At 39.3% G+C, this 24,264-nt stretch overlaps 1 protein-coding gene across 1 annotated transcript in view; it reads right to left on the bottom strand.

Annotated features, from left to right (window-relative positions):
• LOC126088123 (cytoplasmic tRNA 2-thiolation protein 2-A) overlaps positions 1-24,241 on the bottom strand; it is a 72,112-nt gene extending 47,871 nt beyond the window's left edge. Inside the window, exons 1-3 of the mRNA XM_049906228.1 lie at positions 23,972-24,241; positions 2,713-2,787; positions 2,433-2,632 (exon numbers count right to left, since the gene is read on the bottom strand). Coding sequence (XP_049762185.1) covers positions 2,433-2,632; positions 2,713-2,787; positions 23,972-24,036 — 340 coding nt within the window. The 5' untranslated portion in view covers positions 24,037-24,241. The remainder of the gene's footprint in view (positions 1-2,432; positions 2,633-2,712; positions 2,788-23,971) is intronic.
• Between the last annotated feature and the right edge of the window lie 23 nt (positions 24,242-24,264).

Genomic DNA, 24,264 nt, shown 5'->3' on the forward strand with positions numbered 1-24,264 from the left:
CTCTGATGATGTTGTCAGGCTACTTAATAATTTTGATCGCCTCCCATATTTTGCATTCTCGCATCCATGATTCTCCACGATTCTTTCTCCAGTACTCGGGCTTCCTGGAACCTGATAGGTTGTCCACTATCGCCAATTTATTATGTTTTGTAATCATACATAGCGTTCGTGTTCTGCTACTTGTAAGCTGACAAGTTTCCCTCTTTCTCCTATGTAGGCAGCTCCGCACTCACACTGTAGTTCGTAAACAACTGCAGTGTTAAGATTGTTGACTACATCCTTGGTGGAACCTATCATTTCGTGGATCATGTGACTGCTTCGAAAAATCGGTTTGAAACCTCGGCGGCGGAGGACGTCGCCTAGCCGTTAACTGACGCCTTTTACATATGGTAAGTGTACCAGTGGAAGCTTCTCTTCTTTGCCTTCTTCTCATGTTCTGCTCCCTTTGGTTTTAACTACCTTACTTATGATGTTGTCATCATAACCGTTGGCACTAAACGTGTGTTGTAACTCCTTTAATTCTGCTTTGATGTTATTTTCATTGCTTACCCGGTAGGCTCAGGCAGTTAACGTATGCAGAACAGAATACTTTTGAGCTGGGTGGTGGTGGCTCTCCGCATGCAGGTACCGATTAGTGTGCGTTGGTTTCTGGTACATTTTGGGTCCCAGTTTACCTTTGGCCGCTCTGTATACTTCCACATCCAGAAATGGCAAGGTACCATTGTTTTCAGTCTCATGTGTGAACTTTATATTTTTGTGCAGGCTACTTAAGTGCTGGAGGAAGTTTCCCAATTCTGCTTCACCATGAGGCCAGATAACGAATGTGTTGTCCACATATCGTAGCCAACAACTGGAACGTAATGGAGCAGAAGCTAGGGCTGTTTGCTCAAAGGCTTCCATGAGTATGTCCGCAGCTACAGGGGAGAGGGGGGAACCCATTGCCACTCCATCTAACAGTTCGTAATATTTTCCCCACCAGGTGAAGTACATAGATGACAGGCATAAGCGCACCAAATCGCAGATATCTGGTGGGATCTGATCCTGTAGAATGCGCATAGTCTCCTCAATAGGTACATTAGTGAAGGGAGACTTGATGTCAAAACTGACCGTAATGTCTGATGGCTTTATTCGCTGTTCCCTAATCAGTTGTATGAAGTGGGAAGAGTCTTGTGTGTCACAAGACGGCATAACTTAGGTGCCAGATCTTTCGCAACATAATACATAGGTAAATCTATTCCGTTCTCTATGGGCCTCAGCGGATAACCCTCCTTATGGAGCTTAGGTACTCTGTAAATTCTAGGAGGAACAGGCACCTTGGTGATTAGTCTCTTGGCTGTGTAAGGATCAATTCTCAAGTCCTTTACGAGGGCCTTCGTATTTCTGCCTATCCTTGCTGTCGGGTCACTCCTTAGTACTCTGTAAATGAGATTGCGTAGCAGTTCGTCAATCTTCTTTTCATATTCAGAAATGTCCATCAGAACCGTAGCGTTTCCTTTTGTCCGCATGTAGGACCACAATATCCTTATATCCTTGTTATTTCTGAGCTGCTTTATGGCCTGTCTTTCTTCATGTGTGATATTGGCTCTGGGTGGTTTTGCTGTTTGTAAAATTCTTACAGTTTCCTGTCTTATCTTTTCTGCTTCGACACCTGGTACTTGGTGGAGAATCTTTGTGAGCGTAACTGCGAAATTTAACCCTGTGGACAGAACTGACGTCGCTGCCTCATTGATGGTCTGTGATGAGATGTTAACCACAGTACGAGCTGTATCCAGACTTAGCTGTGAGTGGTGTTCGTTTCCCGTTAGCTCCTCAAATTTCTTTTTCTGTCGACTGCTGACCAAATCCTCCTCCATGCAGGCCTGGTTGTGGGTTATTCAGTCGATGTTATCTGAGTCCTTTGCTGATAACGCAGTGGACAGCCATAAATTCATGCTGTACATCCATGAATAGCCTCTTTCCTTCCATCTTCCCTTATGTCATGACTAGCCAATCATATTAGAGGGCCAATTAAAAATTTTACAACAGTGACATCAGACATCGATAGTCTGTAATAAATAGAAGCGCCTATCCCCATGAAAAACCAATTGTGCCCCTGAGGAAGGCCGTTGCAATTCGGCCGTAACATCGGTTTTAGTTTATTTTTGTTAGTTTTTATCAATGATGCGGTATAATACGCAGAAGAATTTTAATCATTATGACACCGGCCACGGAAGCCTATGTTCTTATAAATTTGTTGCTGCGTTATATTATCTACATTCTGTTTATTGTATACTACTTTAGAATTAACTTGTTCATATCAATGTACAAAATGACTAAAGAATGAACACATGTTATTGATATTATTATTACTTGTGAATAATATTTATCTTCTACACAAATGTCCAGTATGTGCCTCCATAAAATGAACTACTGTTAACAACATGCCTACTTACCATCGACATACAAAATAATGGGATTAAAACAGAGTCGTTTGTGATTTCCTTCATTTAAGCCAACTGACACCAAATGAACAAGTGCAGCTGAAGCTTCACTGCCAGAAAAAGCTATCATTACATTATCACCTGCTCTAATGATCTTTGATTTCCCAAGAGTTGCTCTGAATTTATGAGTTGCTGCTTGCACAAAACAGAGTCTGAAACAGAACAAGACAAATAATTTGTACAATGCATCAAAAACTAATAAATTCAAAGAAACTATAGGTTAGATAAATACCTGCAATAGGGATGTTTCTTTCGAAGAACTACCTCTGCACGATTTTCATTACATTTTCTACAGATGTTACTGACACTGTAAATGGGATAAAGGATTATAAGCAAGCAAAATTTTTAATCAATGAAATAATCACAAACATCAATTGATCTATTTGTACATAAATTTTTCCTGCATATCTTCCTGCCATCAAAATTATGTTAAAATTCATGCAGCTTTTCACTATTACAATACAATTGCACAGAACTTGAGAGTAACATTCTCTTAAATGGAATCATTAGTATGCAGATGCACTGTAATAAATAGATTTGAGATAGGCATGCACAGAATCTCAGTTTTGAGGGGCATCTTGATGCGCAGTTCCTCTTTGAACTATGGACGTACAGTAAAAAGTTTTTGGTTTTGCCTGGATCAGTAGTCTTCTGCATAGCCATACGAATATGTCATACTGCATCTATGTTACAGTATATTAAGCAAGATTTGAATAACAAAAACAGTTGGTACCCAGGCGAGTTGAGCTATTGCAAAAGATTTTAATTGGGCTGAAATTAATGCTAATCTAATAGCACCATTTGTACGCATACCTTTCAGATTTTACATGCAATAAACATGTTTTTCTGGGAGGTTTATGATGCGGGCCATATCTATACTTTGGACTTATATACTTTGGATTTGTATAGATTGGTTCAAATTTTGCACAATGGTACATAAATGGACCGTATCAAAATGTTTTTTTTTTTTTTCATCCAATAATTTTTTTGTGTGTTGAGATACAATAGTTTAAAGTCATGCTAAACGTACCACGTAAAATTAATTCTTAAGTAAATTTAACGTGCAGAAACACTTTAAAGTGATTCAAATAAATAAAAGATTCACTCTTAACATAAAATTGAAAACTCACTTCAAAAATCAGGCTTCAGTTGGATTTAACATGCAAAAGACAGGTTTGCTGTGAGTTTTTTTAAGCACTCCATTTCTATGTTTCAAACTTGTGTGAATCAGTTCAAATTTTGTAAGATGGTAGATAAATAGTTATAATTAATGGTCACCCTGTTGTTTTGTGAAAGCTTTATTCATTGTCATGATATAAGCAAAGTGGTTCAAAAGGCAATAAAAATACCTATACCAGATTAGTTGTCACCCTAGTCAACTAAAACGTACAACAGTTGCCAAGCTATGGCAGTCTAATATCAAAATTATGGTAGAGTGAATGTTGGGAATCAGAATGAAAAAAAGCTCCTATCATAGAACTCAAACAGACAAATATGTCATGGGCACAGTTACGGATGTAAAACAAGGAAACTAGCTTTTTGACTTAGCTATAAGCTTCAAATATATTTAAATGAAAATATCTTGACATATTCATTCTTTTTTACAAGTTAACCCTGCTTGGTTGGTAGGCTGCTTGGTTGGTAGGGTGATTAAGGGGACCAAACTATGAGGTCATCAGTCCATTTTTCCTTCAGACAGACAGATCACAGATAGCCTACTGCGCAAAACCCAGGGTAGAAAACCCCAAGGTCTATGAAAGGTCAACAAAGGCGAGGTAAGTAACCCTTCTTCCCCAGCTCAGTGAGCTCTCTTAGATACAAGGTACATCTGCATCTTATAATTTATAGGCTAAAATCTCTGAGCTTGTGCTCAAAATCCAGAACATTCGTCAGATATAGTCTATAGAGTCGAAATACATTGGTTACCCAGTACGACAAAAATTCAAAATGATTCAATCTGCTACGAAAGTGCTTGTGACAATATCCTGGCATATGCATGGTGTGTTATTGGTGGAATTTGCTGAAAACGGGACCTCTCTGAGTGCTGCAACCTACATTAAAACTGTGGTTAAGTTGAGTCACACCCTTCGTGACAAACACCATAACATTAATGTTCTTTATGACAATGCTTGCCCCCATGTTGCTGCTCTAGTTCATGAGAAAATCCATTATGGGAGAAATGTATTGAGAATGTTGGTGACTATGTAGAAAAGTAGGTAAAAGCTGTAAGTTCATTTGTGGTTTTTTTTCTGTTACCTTCTTAACCTTTTGATAGTAAGATTATTGTATGTTACTTTCCAGTCTTCCCTTGTACAATTCAGCTGCCTCTTCTGCATATCTCACTTAGAAATCATGAAAACGATACAAGAGGGATTAGCGGACATATTGAGGGGTACAACAGTCATTTTGCTCTCGCCCCACACACAAATGTAATAGCAGATTATGACTAATATTAGCATGTGTACTGTACAGTGGATTGGGTGGCATATATACACATACATTATATGAACATGCCAAATCCAAAAGATATTGAGAGAGGGGCTGGGGGACTTGCTTTAGGAATAACACCTTTTTATGTGCATTAAGAGAAAGACTCATCTTGTGCCTGTTAATATTTTGTTTCATAAGTATGTGTACAGGAGAAAGACAACGATCTGACAATCTTACTGTTAAGAGTAACATTGGCTACCAACCAACTATAGCCTTCTGCCCTCAACTAGTCCTCGAGTGACGGTACAGATCCATCTGTCCCTAAACCAAGATTTTGAGGAGTGAACTATCACATTTGAATGAAATAATTCAACATCACATTTGAATGAAATAATTTTATAAGGATTTCTGTTTCTGTTTCCACATGCTGAATTGTACAGGGGAAGACTCTACCCTTAATAGATCACCATCTTCACTACACATACAGGCTTCTAGTTCTAACAAACAACATGGTACAAGCCAAAGACCCTCAATGAATCATGCTCACCACTAGACCAATACACCAATAGACAAATAGGTAGATAGTAGATACACTTTTTTCTGTGGATCCACAGTGAAGACATCTTCAAGGATGTCGAAAAAAGGAAGATCCTTACAAATGGGATTTGCGTAATGTACAATGCCACACTGCAAAGAATATATTTATGTTTTGTGTTGTTCACTAGACCTATTGTTGTGTCCTTTATAAGGGACAGTCACTCATTTAGGGGCACCATAGGAAATAAAATATGCAGATGGTAGGAGATGGAGATTAGTATCTGTCAACTCTCTCCATTTGCACAAAATCACTCAGTACTGGGCAAAGTGAATGGCTATGCCTTCATCTTAAATGGTCATTATTTTGTGTTTTACTGTATATGGTGCATTTGTTGGTCATCAACAGACTTCAGAGCTCTCCCACATTCTCCAATATTGAGATAATGCTATCGACCAATCAGAACATCTGAAACAAGATAATGTCACGGACAGAGGAAGAAGGTTTAACAGCCAGCAATAATAACCCAGAAAGTGCAAAGAATGGTAACGGACCTTAAACAGTTTAGTTATGGAGATCTAAAGGGAATGGGGAGCAGCTATGTGCAAAAACTAAGAAGAAAAACAAAATTCAGAAAGCATTATATACCGAAGAGTGTGAGAAACAACAACGAATTTACAGGAACACCAAACAGAAATACAAATAACTACACCTTAACAATAATGTATGTGGAACACTATAAACTACTGATAGAAAATATAATCACACGTGTCCACTATGGCAAGAGGAGATAGTGACATGATAAGAACTTGTAAGAATTCAATAGAACTATTAATGGGGGCCATGGTTCTAGACAACAACTGTAAAGATGACACAGAATAACAAAAACAGCCAATAGGAAAGATAAAGTTGCTCTACAATAATGTATATGTACTAATTCATTTTCCTGAAGAAGTCCATTCTAATGTTGAAGAAGACTAAGGGCCTTATGGAATAAACTCCACAATTCTGCAGGCTATACATCAAATGCATTCTTCAAGAAAAAATACCAAATGTTTGAGAGGCAGGGGAAAATGGACAAATACTCAATTGTATTTGATACAAATACTCAAAAGCAGTGCAGGCATATCGGTCAATATGTCTCATAAATGGAATGGAAAACAATCAGGAAAAATGTTTCTGTTGCCAATTATAAACACACACAGAAGTCTTGCAGGTGTAAACCCTAACCAGTATGGGTTTAAGAGCTGTAAATCAATGGAGGATGCCACAAAAAGCAAGTGATGTGAGTAGCATTGCTAGATGGGAAGCTGTCAAATAGCAGAAATTTTTCAGTAAAAGAAGTGGAGAAAAGCTAAAAAACTAAAAAACACCAGATATCTGGGGCTGCTGTTAGCCAAGAGATAATACTTGTCCTCCCACACTCAAAATGAACTATGCAAAAATGGACATCACATAATGAACAATGGGAACTGTACAAGGAACAAAGGAAAACATGAAACAGTTTGTAACAATTAAACAGGAAATAAAAGTGTGGATCCTACAGTAATGGTCATATTTCCAGGATATGCAACAGCAGAAAGACATGTTTACAGTTTATTCTGAAATGTAAAGGGGAGGCTTAGTTTAAGATACATGAAATCGTCAGAGGGAATGATGTACTACTTGACACAGAACATATCTCAGCTATCTGTAAAGGATGCAGCAATCCATGTGAGTATAGTTGTAAAGGAGCACCAGGTCATGTGACATGGAAGTGCAAGAGGCAGTCAGCAGTGACAGATGATAAAAGGAAATTCTTCTAGGATAAAACAGTGTTTATAACACTTCGAGAAGAAAGGCTGCTGCACATCGGCAAAATCTCATGAAAGTGTTGTTATAGTTGATGCTATTGGTAGGTGGGGATACACTACACATGGCCTGCACCTAAATAGGAAGAGAAAAGATAATTTAGCTTCTCTATTAGCAGGTGCTGTAAAGGGGGGCACAGTCAAACAAGGGATGACCCTGTGGTTAATGGGACCAGGTAGACATTTCTTTAGGTTAAAGCCAAAGTCCAGACAGATAACAACCAAAAAAAAGCAGAATAAAAGAAGCTTCATGTATAGTCAATAGGGATACAGCTAATGGTAGTATCAATTTACTTCATCAAAATATCAGGGGTATAATTAATGAAGTAGATGAGCTGTCAGTGTGTTTCAATGACCACAAAAATAAGAATGAGATTGATATCCTTTGTCTGTCTGAACACCATGAAACTGCGGGGATGGAAAGTGTCAGTATAAATGGGTATAATTTAGTGTCTTACATTTGCAAATCTAGCGTGGATAGAGAAGGAGCTGCCATTTACACAAAAGAAGGGTATAAATATAAAACTGTACAAATAAGCAAGTTTTGTGTCAATCAGCACTTTGAAGTTTGTGGATGTGAACTACAGCTAGATAATGTAGTGTTGATATTATCAACAGTGTACGGGTCCCCATTAGGATATTGGGAGCTATTCATAAAAAGGTTTGCTCCATATTATGCTGTCTACCAGACAAAAAGAAGAAATTATTAATCTGTGGTGATTTCAATGTAAATTTTCTAAGCAACTGTGATGCTCAGAGTATTAACAGTATTTTCGTTGTGCCTGTCTGCAACTCAATGTGTCCTTTACAATGAGTGACACTGTAGGGAAAGTGAACTAGAAGTGTTATTAATGACATATAACTTAGAATCAGTGATCAATTTCCCCACATGAATAGCTCAAGACAGTAGCACTATAATAGATAATGTATTTGTACAGGTTCCCTTTGATAAATGGATTATCAGACCATGACATACAATTGATTAACTTACAAAATTTAACTTCAGAGGAAGTTTAAGAAATGTTAATTGGGGAGATGTATAGAATGAGCCAAATGTTAATGATAAATGCAACAATTCTTGATAAATTTATATCTCTTTTTGAACGATGTTGCCCAAAAAAATTACTAAATGTAACACCAAACAGTTTAGAAAGAAACCTTGGACTGCTAAGGTATTAAAGTGTCTACAGAAAGAAAAAGAAATAATCCTAAACACCTCACCTGGTTCAGATTCACTGATGACATCTTTGCGATTTGGACTGAGGGTGAGGACACCCTATCCACATTCCTCCACAACCTCAACAACTTCCCCATTTGCTTCACCTGGTCCTACTCAATCCAAGAAGCCACCTTCCTAGATGTTGACCTTCACCTTAAAGATGGCTAAATCAGTACCTCTGCCCATATCAAACCTAAAAACCACCAGCAATACCACCACTTTGACAGCTGCAACCTGTTCCATACTAAGAAGTCCCTTCCATACAGCCTACCCAACAGTTGTTGTCACATGTGCAGTGACGGGCAGTCCCTCTTGAAATATACCGAGGGTCTCACTGAAGCCTTCACAAACTGTAATTATCCTTCCAACCTTGTGCAGAAATAAATTTCCCATGCTTTATCTTTCCAGTCTCCCACCACCTCACGAAGTCCCACTGTTCGGCCACAGAGCATTCCTCTCGTAACTCGGTACCACACAGCACTGGAACAACTGAATTACATTCTCTGCCAGGGTTTCGACTGCCTCTCATCAAGCCCTGAAATGAGAAATGACCTGCCTACTGTCCTTCCCCCTCCTCCCACAGTGGTATTCCACCGTACACCAAACCTACACAATATACTCGTACATCACTGCCAACCCCTGCTCCCAACCCCTTACCTCATGACTCATACCCATGTAACAGACCTAGATGCAAGACCTGTCCTCTACATCCTCCCACCACCACACCTACTCTAGTCCAGTCACAAACATCACCTATCCCATCAAAGGCAGGACTACCTGTGAAACCAGTCATGTGATATACAAGCTAAGCTGCAACCACTGTGCTGCATTCTATGTGGGCAGGACAACTAACACGCTGTCTGTCCGCATGAATGGACACCGACAAATTGTGGCCAAGAAACAAGTGGACCACCCTGTTGCTGAGGACGCTGCCAAACATGACATCCTTCATTTCAGCGACTGCTTCACAGCCTGTGCCATATGGATCCTTCCCACCAATATCAGCTTTTCTCAAATGCAAAGGTGGGAACTTTCCCTGCAATACATCCAACGTTCCCATAACCCTCCTAGCCATAACCTTCGTTGTCCACCCCCACCCAGCCCCCTATCTGTTCCCATTCCAGCACTACACAGTCCTCATTCCTCCATCGCACCTAATCTTTTTACTTCTCTCCTTTTCTGCTACCCCCCCCCCCCCTTCCCCACCTTTCTGTCGCCCTCTGTCTAACCTCCCAACTGCACATAGCTGCCCTACCCTCTTTCCACCTCGTCCTTGCGCACTCCCCAACAGCATGTCACTGTCCGCCACACCTACCCTATTGTGCCTTCCCCTCCCCAACCCAGCCTCCTCCTTACCCCCATACAGTCCCCATTCCCATCAAGCACTGGTGCTGCTGTTCGCAAAGTGGCCTCAGCTGCCTGAGACTGCAGTTGTGTGTGTGAGCTGCATTTGCGTGAGTGTGTATGTGTGTTTCTGTCATCTAATTTTGAGAAATGCCTTACTGGCCGGAAACTATATTTGTGACAGACTTTTTGTTGTGCCTATCTGTGACAGCATCTCTGCTACATGGTGAGTAGCAACTTTTCTTTTCATAATATTTTTACATTCCATCCTAGATTTTCCATAGTTCGAAACCAAAAGAAAACTGTATGAGACAGCAAGAATTAGTAAAGACTCAGAAGTAATTTTACACTACAAAAATTATTGTAATATATTGAGAAAAGTTGTCAGAAAATCAAAAATATCTATGTTAGAGTTGAAATTAACAATTCGCGCAATCAAATCAAATCAATACAGAATGTTGTTAGAAGGGAGACAGGAAAAGTTGCCACTGGGGTACGTAGTATTACTATTAAAGAGAATGAGAGCATCTTACCAACAGTACATAATCAGCTAATGTATTTAACAACCATTTCTTAAGTGTAGGTGTAAAAACCCCCCATGAACCATGGACCTTGCCGTTGGTGGGGAGGCTTGCGTGCCTCAGCGATACAGATAGCCATACCGTAGGTACAACCACAACGGAGGGGTATCTGTTGAGAGGCCAGACAAATGTGTGGTTCCTGAAGAGGGGCAGCAGCCTTTTCAGTAGTTGCAAGGGCAACAGTCTGGATGATTGACTGATCTGGCCTTGTAACAATAACCAAAACGGCCTTACTGTGCTGGTACTGCGAACGGCTGAAAGCAAGGGGAAACTACGGCCGTAATTTTTCCCGGGGGCATGCAGCTTTACTGTATGATTAAATGATGATGGCATCCTCTTGGGTAAAATATTCCGGAGGTAAAATAGTCCCCCATTCGGATCTCCGGGCGGGGACTACTCAAGAGGATGTCGTTATCAGGAGAAAGAAAACTGGCGTTCTACGGATCGGAGCGTGGAATGTCAGATCCCTTAATCAGGCAGGTAGGTTAGAAAATTTAAAAAGGGAAATGGATAGGTTAAAGTTAGATATAGTGGGAATTAGTGAAGTTCGGTGGCAGGAGGAACAAGACTTCTGGTCAGGTGACTACAGGGTTATAAACACAAAATCAAATAGGGGTAATGCAGGAGTAGGTTTAATAATGAATAGGAAAATAGGAATGCGGGTAAGCTACTACAAACAGCATAGTGAACGCATTATTGTGGCCAAGATAGATACGAAGCCCACACCTACTACAGTAGTACAAGTTTATATGCCAACTAGCTCTGCAGATGACGAAGAAATTGAAGAAATGTATGATGAAATAAAAGAAATTATTCAGATAGTGAAGGGAGACGAAAATTTAATAGTCATGGGTGACTGGAATTCGAGTGTAGTAAAACGGAGAGAAGGAAACGTTGTAGGTGAATATGGATTGGGGCTAAGAAATGAAAGAGGAAGCCGCCTGGTAGAATTTTGCACAGAGCACAACTTAATCATAGCTAACACTTGGTTTAAGAATCATGATAGAAGGTTGTATACATGGAAGAAGCCTGGAGATACTGACAAGTTTCAGATAGATTATATAATGGTAAGACAGAGATTTAGGAACCAGGTTTTAAATTGTAAGACATTTGCAGGGGCAGATGTGGACTCTGACCACAATCTATTGGTTATGACCTGTAGATTAAAACTGAAGAAACTGCAAAAAGGTGGGAATTTAAGGAGATGGGACCTGGATAAACTGAAAGAACCAGAGGTTGTACAGAGTTTCAGGGAGAGCATAAGGGAACAATTGACAGGAATGGGGGAAAGAAATACAGTAGAAGAAGAATGGGTAGCTTTGAGGGACGAAGTAGTGAAGGCAGCAGAGGATCAAGTAGATAAAAAGACGAGGGCTAGTAGAAATCCTTGGGTAACAGAAGAAATATTGAATTTAATTGATGAAAGGAGAAAATATAAAAATGCAGTAAATGAAGCAGGCAAAAAGGAATACAAACGTCTCAAAAATGAGATTGATAGGAAGTGCAAAATGGCTAAGCAGGGATGGCTAGAGGACAAATGTAAGGATGTAGAGGCTTATCTGACTAGGGGTAAGATAGATACTGCCCACAGGAAAATTAAAGAGACCTTTGGAGATAAGAGAACCACTTGTATGAACATCAAGAGCTCAGATGGAAACCCAGTTCTAAGCAAAGAAGGGAAAGCAGAAAGGTGGAAGGAGTATATAGAAGGTCTATACAAGGGCGATGTACCTGAGGACAATATTATGGAAATGGAAGAGGATGTAGATAAGGATGAAATGGGAGATACGATACTGCGTGAAGAGTTTGACAGAGCACTGAAAGACCTGAGTCGAAACAAGGCCCCCGGAGTAGACAACATTCCATTGGAACTACTGACGGCCTTGGGAGAGCCAGTCCTGACAAAACTCTACCATCTGGTGAGCAAGGTGTATGAAACGGGCGAAATACCCTCAGACTTCAAGAAGAATATAATAATTCCAATCCCAAAGAAAGCAGGTGTTGACAGATGTGAAAATTACCGAACAATCAGTTTAATAAGCCACAGTTGCAAAATACTAACACGAATTCTTTACAGACGAATGGAAAAACTAGTAGAAGCCGACCTCGGGGAAGATCAGTTTGGATTCCGTAGAAATACTGGAACACGTGAGGCAATACTGACCTTACGACTTATCTTAGAAGAAAGATTAAGGAAAGGTAAACCTACATTTCTAGCATTTGTAGACTTAGAGAAAGCTTTTGACAACGTTGACTGGAATACTCTCTTTCAAATTCTAAAGGTGGCAGGGGTAAAATACAGGGAGCGAAAGGCTATCTACAATTTGTACAGAAAGCAGATGGAAGTTATAAGAGTCGAGGGACATGAAAGGGAGGCAGTGGTTGGGAAGGGAGTAAGACAGGGTTGTAGCCTCTCCCCGATGTTATTCAATCTGTATATTGAGCAAGCAGTAAAGGAAACAAAAGAAAAATTCGGCGTAGGTATTAAAATCCATGGAGAAGAAATAAAAACTTTGAGGTTCGCCGATGACATTGTAATTCTGTCAGAGACAGCAAAGGACTTGGAAGAGCAGTTGAACGGAATGGATGGTGTCTTGAAGGGAGGATATAAGATGAACATCAACAAAAGCAAAACGAGGATAATGGAATGTAGTCAAATTAAGTCGGGTGATGTTGAGGGTATTAGATTAGGAAATGAGACACTTAAAGTAGTAAAGGAGTTTTGCTATTTGGGGAGCAAAATAACTGATGATGGTCGAAGTAGAGAGGATATAAAATGTAGACTGGCAATGGCAAGGAAAGCATTTCTGAAGAAGAGAAATTTGTTAACATCGAGTATAGATTTAAGTGTCAGGTAGTCATTTCTGAAAGTATTTGTATGGAGTGTAGCCATGTATGGAAGTGAGACATGGACGATAACTAGTTTGGACAAGAAGAGAATAGAAGCTTTCGAAATGTGGTGCTACAGAAGAATGCTGAAGATTAGATGGGTAGATCACATAACTAATGAGGAAGTATTGAATAGGATTGGGGAGAAGAGAAGTTTGTGGCACAACTTGACCAGAAGAAGGGATCGGTTGGTAGGACATGTTCTGAGGCATGAAGGGATCACCAATTTAGTATTGGAGGGCAGCGTGGAGGGTAAAAATCGTAGGGGGAGACCAAGAGATGAATATACTAAGCAGATTCAGAAGGATGTAGGTTGCAGTAGGTACTGGGAGATGAAGAAGCTTGCACAGGATAGAGTAGCATGGAGAGCTGCATCAAACCAGTCTCGGGACTGAAGACCACAACAACAACAACAACAACAACAACAGGTGTAAAAATTTGATGAGAATAGTTCAAAAGAAAAAGCCAAGCAGTATGTGGAAGACTCAGCTTTGAGAGGTCTTAGATTTATTTTCATTAGTTTACTCACGCTGAGTATGAAGTGGCAATCTGTATTTGCTTTCTTAGGAGAAGAAAAACTTCTTAGCCAAGATCGCAATAAAACACTGGTTTCGGTAAACTAAGTTACCAAAATCAGATCTTCGTACAAGTTATTATAAACATCTCATGCCAGATGCACTACCCCATGCAGTCTGAGGCACCTTGCCAAGGTTCGAGTCCTCCCTCAGGCATGGGTGTAAGTTGGCGTAAGTTGGTTTAAGTTAGATTAAGCCTAGGGACGGATGACCTTAGCAGTTTGGTCCCATAGGAACTAACTCAAGGTATTTTCCCACGCAGTTTAAAATATGTCAGTGTTAAGCCTCTCTACAAAATAGGAGACAGCACAGATGTCAATAATTACTAGCCAGTATTCTCGCTTACACCATTTTCAAAAATTGTTGAGAAAGTTATGTACTCGAGTAGTTAGCCATCTCAACAGTAATGGGATACTTAGTAAATCACAGTTCGGATTTCAAAAATGCTTTTCCACTGAGACAGCAATATACAATTTCACTGCCCACATAATAGAGTCTTTAAATAGGAAAATGTCACCAATAGGAATTTTCTGAGACTAATCCAAAGCACTTAATTGTGTGAACTATGACTTTATGTTACAGAAATTACAATATATGGTAGAAATGGAACAGCATATGAGCAGTTTAAGCCATATTTACAGAACAGGAAGCAAAAAGTTTCTTTATACGGTTTAAGTAATTTAAGGAAATTGGCTACTTCATCTAACTGGGATGAAATTACTTTATGTGTTCCACAGGGTTTGATCATGGATCCCCTTCTGTTCTTGATATATGTGAATGACCTCCCTTCTTATCTGAAACAAGAAGCTATACTGACAGCCTCATAACAAAGTTACTAAGTAATAACATTTGTTCTCAACAATATGGACCAGTTTAAAAACAACAGTGACATTCTTGATTATAATACCAGAAGAAAGAAATGCTTACACTATCCTCTACTTAACCTATCTTCGGCACAGAAGGGGGTAAAATATGCTGCTCTAAAACTTCCCAATACATTTCCAGATGAAATAAAATGTCCAACAGACAGCAGTAATAGTTCCAAAAATAAATTGAAATCATATCTCCTTGACAACTCCTTCTATATCACAGATGAATTCTTGAGGGGTGTAAGGCTAGTTCGCGTCCCTAGTAGAATACTACACGTGCACCCTGAAAAGCATCTAATTATAGATGTGAACAAAAAGAACTAGCACTAACTGGCAGCCAGACAATCATATTGATCTCCTGGCTATTTAATAGCACATCCTAATCACAATGGCACAGAGGAAACCCATCGGTCATTCTCATGGCCTGCTGACAAAAAATTGGACCTTGCCTCAGGATTTACCAGCTAAATATAGAAGGAATAAGCAGAGCAAAGAGAGATGTCCTGCAAAAGGTTATAAACGATAATGACATTGACATTGCTGCCATTCAGAAAACACACACAGAAAAAGAGGAACAACTAAGAAAAAGAGGTAAAAATATAAGACTACGACTTAGTTGGTGCCATATATCACCATGCTTACGGTGTGGCAACTTAAGTGAGATCTAATATCGAAAATGTTCAATTGCATTCAACATCTACCAACAACAACATATATGAAGTGGTTATTCAAATCGGAGGGTACACCATAAGTAACACATACAAACCTCCTGCAGTCTCATGCCCTCCACAAGTCCTACCACTACTGCAACATCCATCTGTCTATGAAGGCGACTACAACAGTCATCACACCCAATGGAAATACAAAGAGAATGATGACAATGGTGAGGCAGTTGCAAACTGGGCAGATGAAAACAACACGTACCTTGTACTTGACATAAAGCATAGAGATTCCTTCTATTCAGCAGCATGGAGATGAGGATATAACTTGGATTCATGACCACAGACAAGGGAAACATACGGCTGAGAATCTCTCTTAATATTCTACCAGACTTCCCATAAAACGAAAACCCAAAGGAATCTGAAAAGAGAATTAAAGGGCAGGGTGAAGAAACAAAACTTAAAGGCTTGCCAATGACAATGTATTGTGTCAGAGATGGCAAAGGACTGGGAAGAGTGGTTGAATGGAAAAGAGGTTATACAATGGATATCAAGAACAGTGAAACAAAGGTAAAGCAGTGATTCAAATTAAATCGATGGTGATGGAATTTGATTAGGAAATGAGACACTAAAACTAGTTTGAGTTATGTCATTTGGATAGCAAAATAACTGACAATGGTCAATTCAGGGAGCTTATAAAATGCAGACTGGCAAAAGTAAGAAAAGTGTATCTGTTAAAACTGAATATACATTTAAGCATTAAGAAGGCTTTTCCGAAGGCAATTGTACGAAGCATAAATTTGTATGTATGTAATATTCAGTTCAGAGGAGAAGAGAATAGACACTTTTACAATATGGCATTATAGATGCAAAAGCAAGAAAAGTGTATCTGTTAAAACTGAATATACATTTAAGCATTAAGAAGGCTTTTCCGAAGGCAATTGTACGGAGCATAAATTTGTATGTAAGTAATATTCAGTTCAGAGGAGAAGAGAATAGACACTTTTACAATATGGCATTATAGATGAATGCATTGAGTAACTAATGAGGAGGTACTGCACAGAAATGAGAAGAAATGTGCTTTATGCTACAACTTGACAGGACATGACATTGCCTGAGGCATTAAGGAATAGCTGGAATAGTTAATTTGATGATGGAAGTTCTAACCAGTCTTTGGAATGAAGACTACAACAACTGCTAATGATTAATATACCCCAATCCTTTCGCACCTGCCTCCCCTTGACATGGGATACTGCAGGCTTCCCAACACATCAAACCAACAACCAGTATTTTATACCAATACAGTTGTCGAAGGACACTCTCTCTCTCACTCTCTCTCTCTCTCTCTCTCTCTTCTTGTCGAGTTAATAGTAATTTATAAACTCTCACACAGCAAGTCATTTACACACCTTTCTCTGAAAAATTTTAATGCCCTAATAAACAGTGAAGACGACATTTTGTGGTGAGAAACCATAATAACCATAATCACCATCATTCAGTTTGCTATTATAATCTTTATATTGTTGTTGTTGTTGTGGTCTTCAGCCCTGAGACTGGTTTGATGCAGCTCTCCATGCTACTCTATCCTGTGCAAGCTTCTTCATCTCCCAGTACCTACTGCAACCTACATCCTTCTGAATCTGCTTAGTGTATTCATCTCTTGGTCTCCCTCTACGATTTTTACCCTCCATGCTGCCCTCCAATGCTAAAATTGTGATCCCTCGATGCCTCAGAACATGTCCTACCAACCGATCCCTTCTTCTAGTCAAGTTGTGCCACAAACTTCTCTTCTCCCCAATCCTATTCAATACCTCCTCATTAGTTATGTGATCTACCCACCTTATCTTCAGCATTCTTCTGTAGCACCACATTTCGAAAGCTTCTATTCTCTTCTTGTCCAAACTAGTTATCGTCCATGTCTCACTTCCATACATGGCTATACTCCATACAAATACTTTCAGAAACGACTTCCTGACACCTAAATCTATATTCGATGTTAACAAATTTCTCTTCTTGAGAAACGCTTTCCTTGCCATTGCCAGTCTACATTTTATATCCTCTCTACTTCGACCATCATCGGTTATTTTACTCCCTAAATAGCAAAACTCCTTTACTACTTTAAGTGTCTCATTTCCTAATCTAATTCCCTCAGCATCACCTGACTTAATTTGACTACATTCCATTATCCTCGTTTTGCTTTCGTTGATGTTCATCTTATATCCTCCTTTCAAGACACTGTCCATTCCGTTCAACTGCTCTTCCAAGTCCTTTGCTGTCTCTGACAGAATTACAATGTCATCGGCGAACCTCAAAGTTTTTACTTCTTCTCCATGAATTTTAATACCTACTCCGAATTTTTCTTTTGTTTCCTTTACTGCTTGCTCAATATACAGATTGAATAACATCGGGGAGAGGCTACAACCCTGTCTCACTCCTTTCCCAACCACTGCTTCCCTTTCATGCCCCTCGACTCTTATAACTGCCATCTGGTTTCTGTACAAATTGTAAATAGCCTTTCGCTCCCTGTATTTTACCCCTGCCACCTTCAGAATTTGAAAGAGAGTATTCCAGTCAACATTGTCAAAAGCTTTCTCTAAGTCTACAAATGCTAGAAACGTAGGTTTGCCTTTTCTTAATCTTTCTTCTAAGATAAGTCGTAAGGTCAGTATTGCCTCACGTGTTCCAACATTTCTACGGAATCCAAACTGATCTTCCCCAAGGTCGGCTTCTACCAGTTTTTCCATTCGTCTGTAAAGAATTCGCGTTAGTATTTTGCAGCTGTGACTTATTAAACTGATTGTTCGGTACTTTTCACATCTGTCAACACCTGCTTTCTTTGGGATTGGAATTATTATATTCTTCTTGAAGTCTGAGGGTATTTCGCCTGTCTCATACATCGTGCTCACCAGATGTTAGAGTTTTGTCATGACGGGCTCTCCCGAGGCCATCAGTAGTTCTAATGGGATGTTGTCTACTCCCGGGGCCTTGTTTTGACTCAGGTCTTTCAGTGCTCTGTCAAACTCTTCACGCAGTATCTTATCTCCCATTTCATCTTCATCTACATCCTCTTCCATTTCCATAATATTGTCCTCAAGTACATCGCCCTTGTATAAACCCTCTATATACTCCTTCCACCTTTCTGCTTTCCCTTCTTTGCTTAGAACTGGGTTGCCATCTGAGCTCTTGATATTCATACAAGTGGTTCTCTTCTCTCCAAAGGTCTCTTTAATTTTCCTGTAGGCAGTATCTATCTTACCCCTAGTGAGACAAGCCTCTACATCCTTACATTTGTCCTCTAGCCATCCCTGCTTAGCCATTTTGCACTTCCTGTCGATTTCATTTTTGAGACGTTTGTATTCCTTTTTGCCTGCTTCATTTACTGCATTTTTATATTTTCTCCTTTCATCAATTAAATTCAATATTTCTTCTGTTACCCAAGGATTTCTACTAGCCCTCGTCTTTTTATCTACTTGATCCTCTGCTGCCTTCACTACTTCATCCCTCAGAGTTACCCATTCTTCTTCTACTGTATTTCTTTCCCCCATTCTTGTCAATTGTTCCCTAATGCTCTCCCTGAAACTCTCTACAACCTCTGGTTCTTTCAGTTTATCCAGGTCCCATCTCCTTAAATTCCCACCTTTTTGCAGTTTCTTCAGTTTCAATCTGCAGTTCATAACCAATAGATTGTGGTCAGAATCTACATCTGCCCCAGGAAATGTCTTACAATTTAAAACCTGGTTCCTAAATCTCTGTCTTACCATTATATAATCTATCTGAAACCTGTCAGTATCTCCAGGCTTCTTCCATGTATACAGCCTCCTTTCATGATTCTTGAACCAAGTGTTAGCTATGATTAAGTTATGCTCTGTGCAAAATTCTACAAGGCGGCTTCCTCTTTCATTCCTTCCCCCCAATCCATATTCACCTACTATGTTTCCTTCTCTCCCTTTTCCTACTGACGAATTCCAGTCACCCATGACTATTAAATTTTCATCTCCCTTCACTACCTGAATAATTTCTTTTATCTCGTCATACATTTCTTCTATTTCTTCATCATCTGCAGAGCTAGTTGGCATATAAATTTGTACTACTGTAGTAGGCATGGGCTTTGTGTCTATCTTGGCAACAATAATGCGTTCACTATGCTGTTTGTAGTAGCTTACCCGCACTCCTATTTTTTTATTCATTATTAAACCTACTCCTGCATTACCCCTATTTGATTTTTGTGTTTATAACCCTGTATTCACCTGACCAAAAGTCTTGTTCCTCCTGCCACCGAACTTCACTAATTCCCACTATATCTAACTTTAACCTATCCACTCCCTTTTTAAATTTTCTAACCTACCTGCCCGATTAAGGGATCTGACATTCCACGCTCCGATCCGTAGAACGCCAGTTTTCTTTCTCCTGATAACGACGTCCTCCTGAGTAGTCCCCGCCCGGAGATCCGAATGGGGGACTATTTTACCTCCGGAATATTTTACCCAAGAGGACGCCATCATCATTTAATCATACAGTAGAGCTGCATGTCCTCGGGAAAAATTACGGCTGTAGTTTCCCCTTGCTTTCAGCCGTTCGCAGTACCAGCACAGCAAGGCCGTTTTGGTTAATGTTACAAGGCCAGATCAGTCAATCATCCAGACTGTTGCCCCTGCAACTACTGAAAAGGCTGCTGCCCCTCTTCAGGAACCACATGTTTGTCTGGCCTCTCAACAGATACCCCTCCGTTGTGGTTGCACCTACGGTACGGCCATCTGTATCGCTGAGGCACGCAAGCCTCCCCACCAACGGCAAGGTCCATGGTTCATGGGGGGAGGAATCTTTATATATTTCATACTAAATTCTCTATCCATTGGCAGGCTAGAGACAATTTGTCACACCTGTAACAGTTTACAGCCTACTGCCATCTAACAGTCACAGAGTAGAATGAAGAAGGATGAGTGGAAAGAACTGGTCATGTCCTTTCCAGATGGAATTACTACTCTGTGGTTGTACAAGAATTCCAACTTAACAACTTCAGAGTAAAAGTCCAATGTGCTGCCTTTGCTCGGTTTTCTAAAATTAAAAGAATGAGATTGAATATTGAGCAGATTGCTTTTCACCAGCACTGGAGGACATAACACTGAAAGCAGAGAGCATCTCACCGGCTAAAGGAAACCTCACAAGCAGTGCAGGACAGCTCACCAGCAGGGGTGAAGGAACCTTCAAGGCAGTGGAAGACATTGCTGGAGCTCAGAGAACAGCAGTAGTAGGAGACCCTTTGCTGGCAGCTGTATAGTCAGCCTCACGAGTAAAATGCAGCCAAAAGGAAGAGCTGCAAGGGACAGAAAACCCATACCACTTAAGGACTTTTGGTATCTCACCTCTAAACAGCATCTGCTATGACACGGCAAAGTGTGAGTACATCTGTCACCAGTCTCTATTCCAGAGGTTTTCATATTTTAAGCTATGATATCCAGAGTCTGAGAAATGGATCTTTTGAACCTGAAGTTGCTGTTAAGGATAACAATACTGACTGTATGTGTATCATGGAGCACTGCTGCTGGGATTTAGAATTGCATTTTGTTAATATTAAACATTACAAGTTTGCTAGACAGTTTTGTAGGAAGAATGTCAAAGTGGTGGGGTTCATATTTTCCTATGTTTCTAATGTTGAGTATAAAAGGAGAAGTGAGGCAGCAGCTTTGAGTATCAAGAAACATTCTGAAGCTCCTGTTCAACTGCATGGGGACCTGGGTAACATGATAATTACAGCAGTTTACAGAGCACATAGTGGTGACATAGACACGTTCACTAATTGGAGTCTCCACTGGACATTATGTTTACTGAAAAAGCCACTATAATAACCTGTGCAGACTTCAATATAGACTTTATGCATGGATCTGCATCTATGAAGCTGTTTCTTAGTGTGCTGCATAGCTTTAACATGTTTCCTCTTACAAATAGCCCCACAAAAATAACAAATAGAACAGAAAACACTATAGACAATATGCTTTCAAATATTGGTACCACATAGATAGACACAAATTATTAATACTGATTTACCTAAGGCTATCTGATCATAATGCCCTCATCCTTACAATGCCAGCTTTATCTGTAAATGAGAGGAATGCATTTTTTTCTTACAAAAGAAATTTTTCTGCAGAAAATTGTGGTAGTTTTGTTGGTACTCTCAATACTGAATCCTGGTCAGAAATGCTTTCACAGTCAAGTGCTAACAATGCTTATGTCCAATTCTGAAATGTATTTTCCTGCAAAATTGATAGCTAAATCACACTGGATCACTAAATACAGTTCCTGGAATACATCAGATTTTAAGATTGCCAGATTTCTTGTTGTACTTTAAAAATGTTCAGTTCTCAAATGAAAAAATCCACAGATCACTAATTTATAAAATATGCATAGACTTATAGGAAAATATGTCAACAAGTAATTGCCAAGGCAGGAGAGATACATGAAACACAGGAAATTACTCTAATAAATGCTGATGATACAATATTGACAAAAAGACCTGCCTAATTACATAAATGAGTACTTTATAGATGCTTCCCTCAACACTTAGCTTAAATCACAAATATGAATAAACTTTGGTTTTTCACAGCTTGAGGTTAGTTCCAACTAATAGGCACACATTAGTAAATGTGAGAAAAGCCTCAAATGCAAGATGCTAGTATAGATGATGTTCCAGTATGACACATAATCCACATTACTTCACAAATTCTAAAGCCATCGGCTCACATTATTAATTTATCATTCACTGAGGATGAGTTCCCCGAAAGATCAAATGTATTGACAGCGATACATCTATTCAATTGTGGAAATAGGCATAAAGTTGAAAATTAGGCCTTTACAAATGTCTGCTTGTGTCTGTGTATATGCGGATGGATATGTGTGTGTGTGCGAGTGTATACCTGTCCTTTTTTCCCCCTAAGGTAAGTCTTTCCGCTCCCGGGATTGGAATGACTCCTTACCCTCTCCCTTGAAACCCAAATCCTTTTGTCTTTCCCTCTCCTTCCCTCTTTCCTGACGGGGCAACCGTTGGTTGCGAAAGCTAGAATTTTGTGTGTATGTTTGTGTGTCTATCGACCTGCCAGCGCTTTTGATTGGTAAGTCACATCATCTTATATATATATATATATATATATATATATATATATATATATATATATATATATATATATATATATATATATTTATTCCACGTGGGAAAAATATGATGATATATCCTCTTAACAGTTGTTTTACAAGAATAAAAGTTTCATCAAGTTTGCAGAAATTAGAGAATTTCCTACCTCATAACAGGGGCCAGGTCTACTTTCGGTAACACCCGTAACACTACTTTTTTTATTAATAACCAGAAGAACAATAAAACAATTCCAGTATCAACATTTCTAACATGAAATATAATGTAAGCCTTAAAAGTTTTCAACATTAAATTCAATAAATATTTTTCCTTACATTATTTTTCCTGATTTTAAGGTGTGTACATGTAACACCCATAACTATGTAATTCCCCATCGGCTGATAGACCATATTCTGAGACATCAAGGGATCACCAGTTTAGTGTGTGTGTGTGTGTGTGTGTGTGTGTGTGTGTGTGTGTACACATGCGAACCACCTAGGTGCCATTCTTTATAATGCACTGCCAACATCTATGAGAAGGACATGGAAACGGTTTTTAGATCAGGGTTAAAATCATTTGCTGTTGAATAAGTTAGCTAATAAGATTATTAGACCCTCATTCATTGTTGGGTTCTTTTGATTCTGTTAACTGATGCACCACTGCTGCTGTGTTTGTCTTTGCAAAGAACGTTTCTGCTGTTGGTTTTCTGATTCAAATGCAGTGTGATAAACCTCTGCTGAGAAGGGATCTGGTGCTAGCATAATTGTGATGGTTAAAGTATCGGCAGGTTTTCTGGGTGTTTATGCTTTATGCTTTTTGGCAATGTTACATAATATGCTAGTGTGTTTTATTTTTTGATTGGTATTTTAAATCAAAGTTTCATGTTTCACCTACATCAATAACTGACTTAATGTGCCTTTTGTACTTTTCTGCAATGTTATGTAATTTGTGCATGAGTTTTCACTATTCAGTAGTGTTTTTACTTTCAGAATTTATTTTTCATTTATTTACTTATTGTGCATATCGTGCGCACAGTGTAAGCGATATATTTTGTGACTGCCCTATCAATCACGTACCGACTCCTCGCCCGGCTATCCTGGCTATCCTGGCTTGGATTTTCCTTCGTTTCCCCTTTGTCGCTAAGACGAATGATGGGATGACTACTTTGAATAGCTCATTTCCTGCGCTATTCTCATCTAATCATATTTTTGTTAATATTTTAGATGTATATATTATTTCTGTTGTTTCTGAGATGTCCGATATTATCGTAGCAAATGATTTGTGGACGAATGAATGAATAAAATAAATAAATAATCTAACAAGTCTTCCGCTCTCAATCTTAATACAAGAAGCTTGAGACATTTTTCTTGATGTCACTAACTGGATTGCAATTCATCATAAACACTACAGTACGTACGGTGATTTGGTCTTCGGCTGCATGTAAGAATTCTCTCCCACATCTTCATCACCCACAGTGCACATTGTCAAACAAAACACCTTCGAGGTACACTTAACACGCGGTCAAAAGTAAATGTTAATACACTTGACAACACGTATACAAACAACATTAACTTTTTATTTGCACCACGCAAATCTACACATTCAACATGTAAACACAACATATATCATAACCTAGCTGCCTCGGATAATCACCGATGAAGATGTTGCACTTTGATCGGTAATTGCAGCTATTCTGAAAGATATCTCAGT

This window comes from Schistocerca cancellata, chromosome 6 (genome assembly GCF_023864275.1).
Source record: "Schistocerca cancellata isolate TAMUIC-IGC-003103 chromosome 6, iqSchCanc2.1, whole genome shotgun sequence".
Lineage (NCBI taxonomy): Eukaryota > Metazoa > Arthropoda > Insecta > Orthoptera > Acrididae > Schistocerca > Schistocerca cancellata.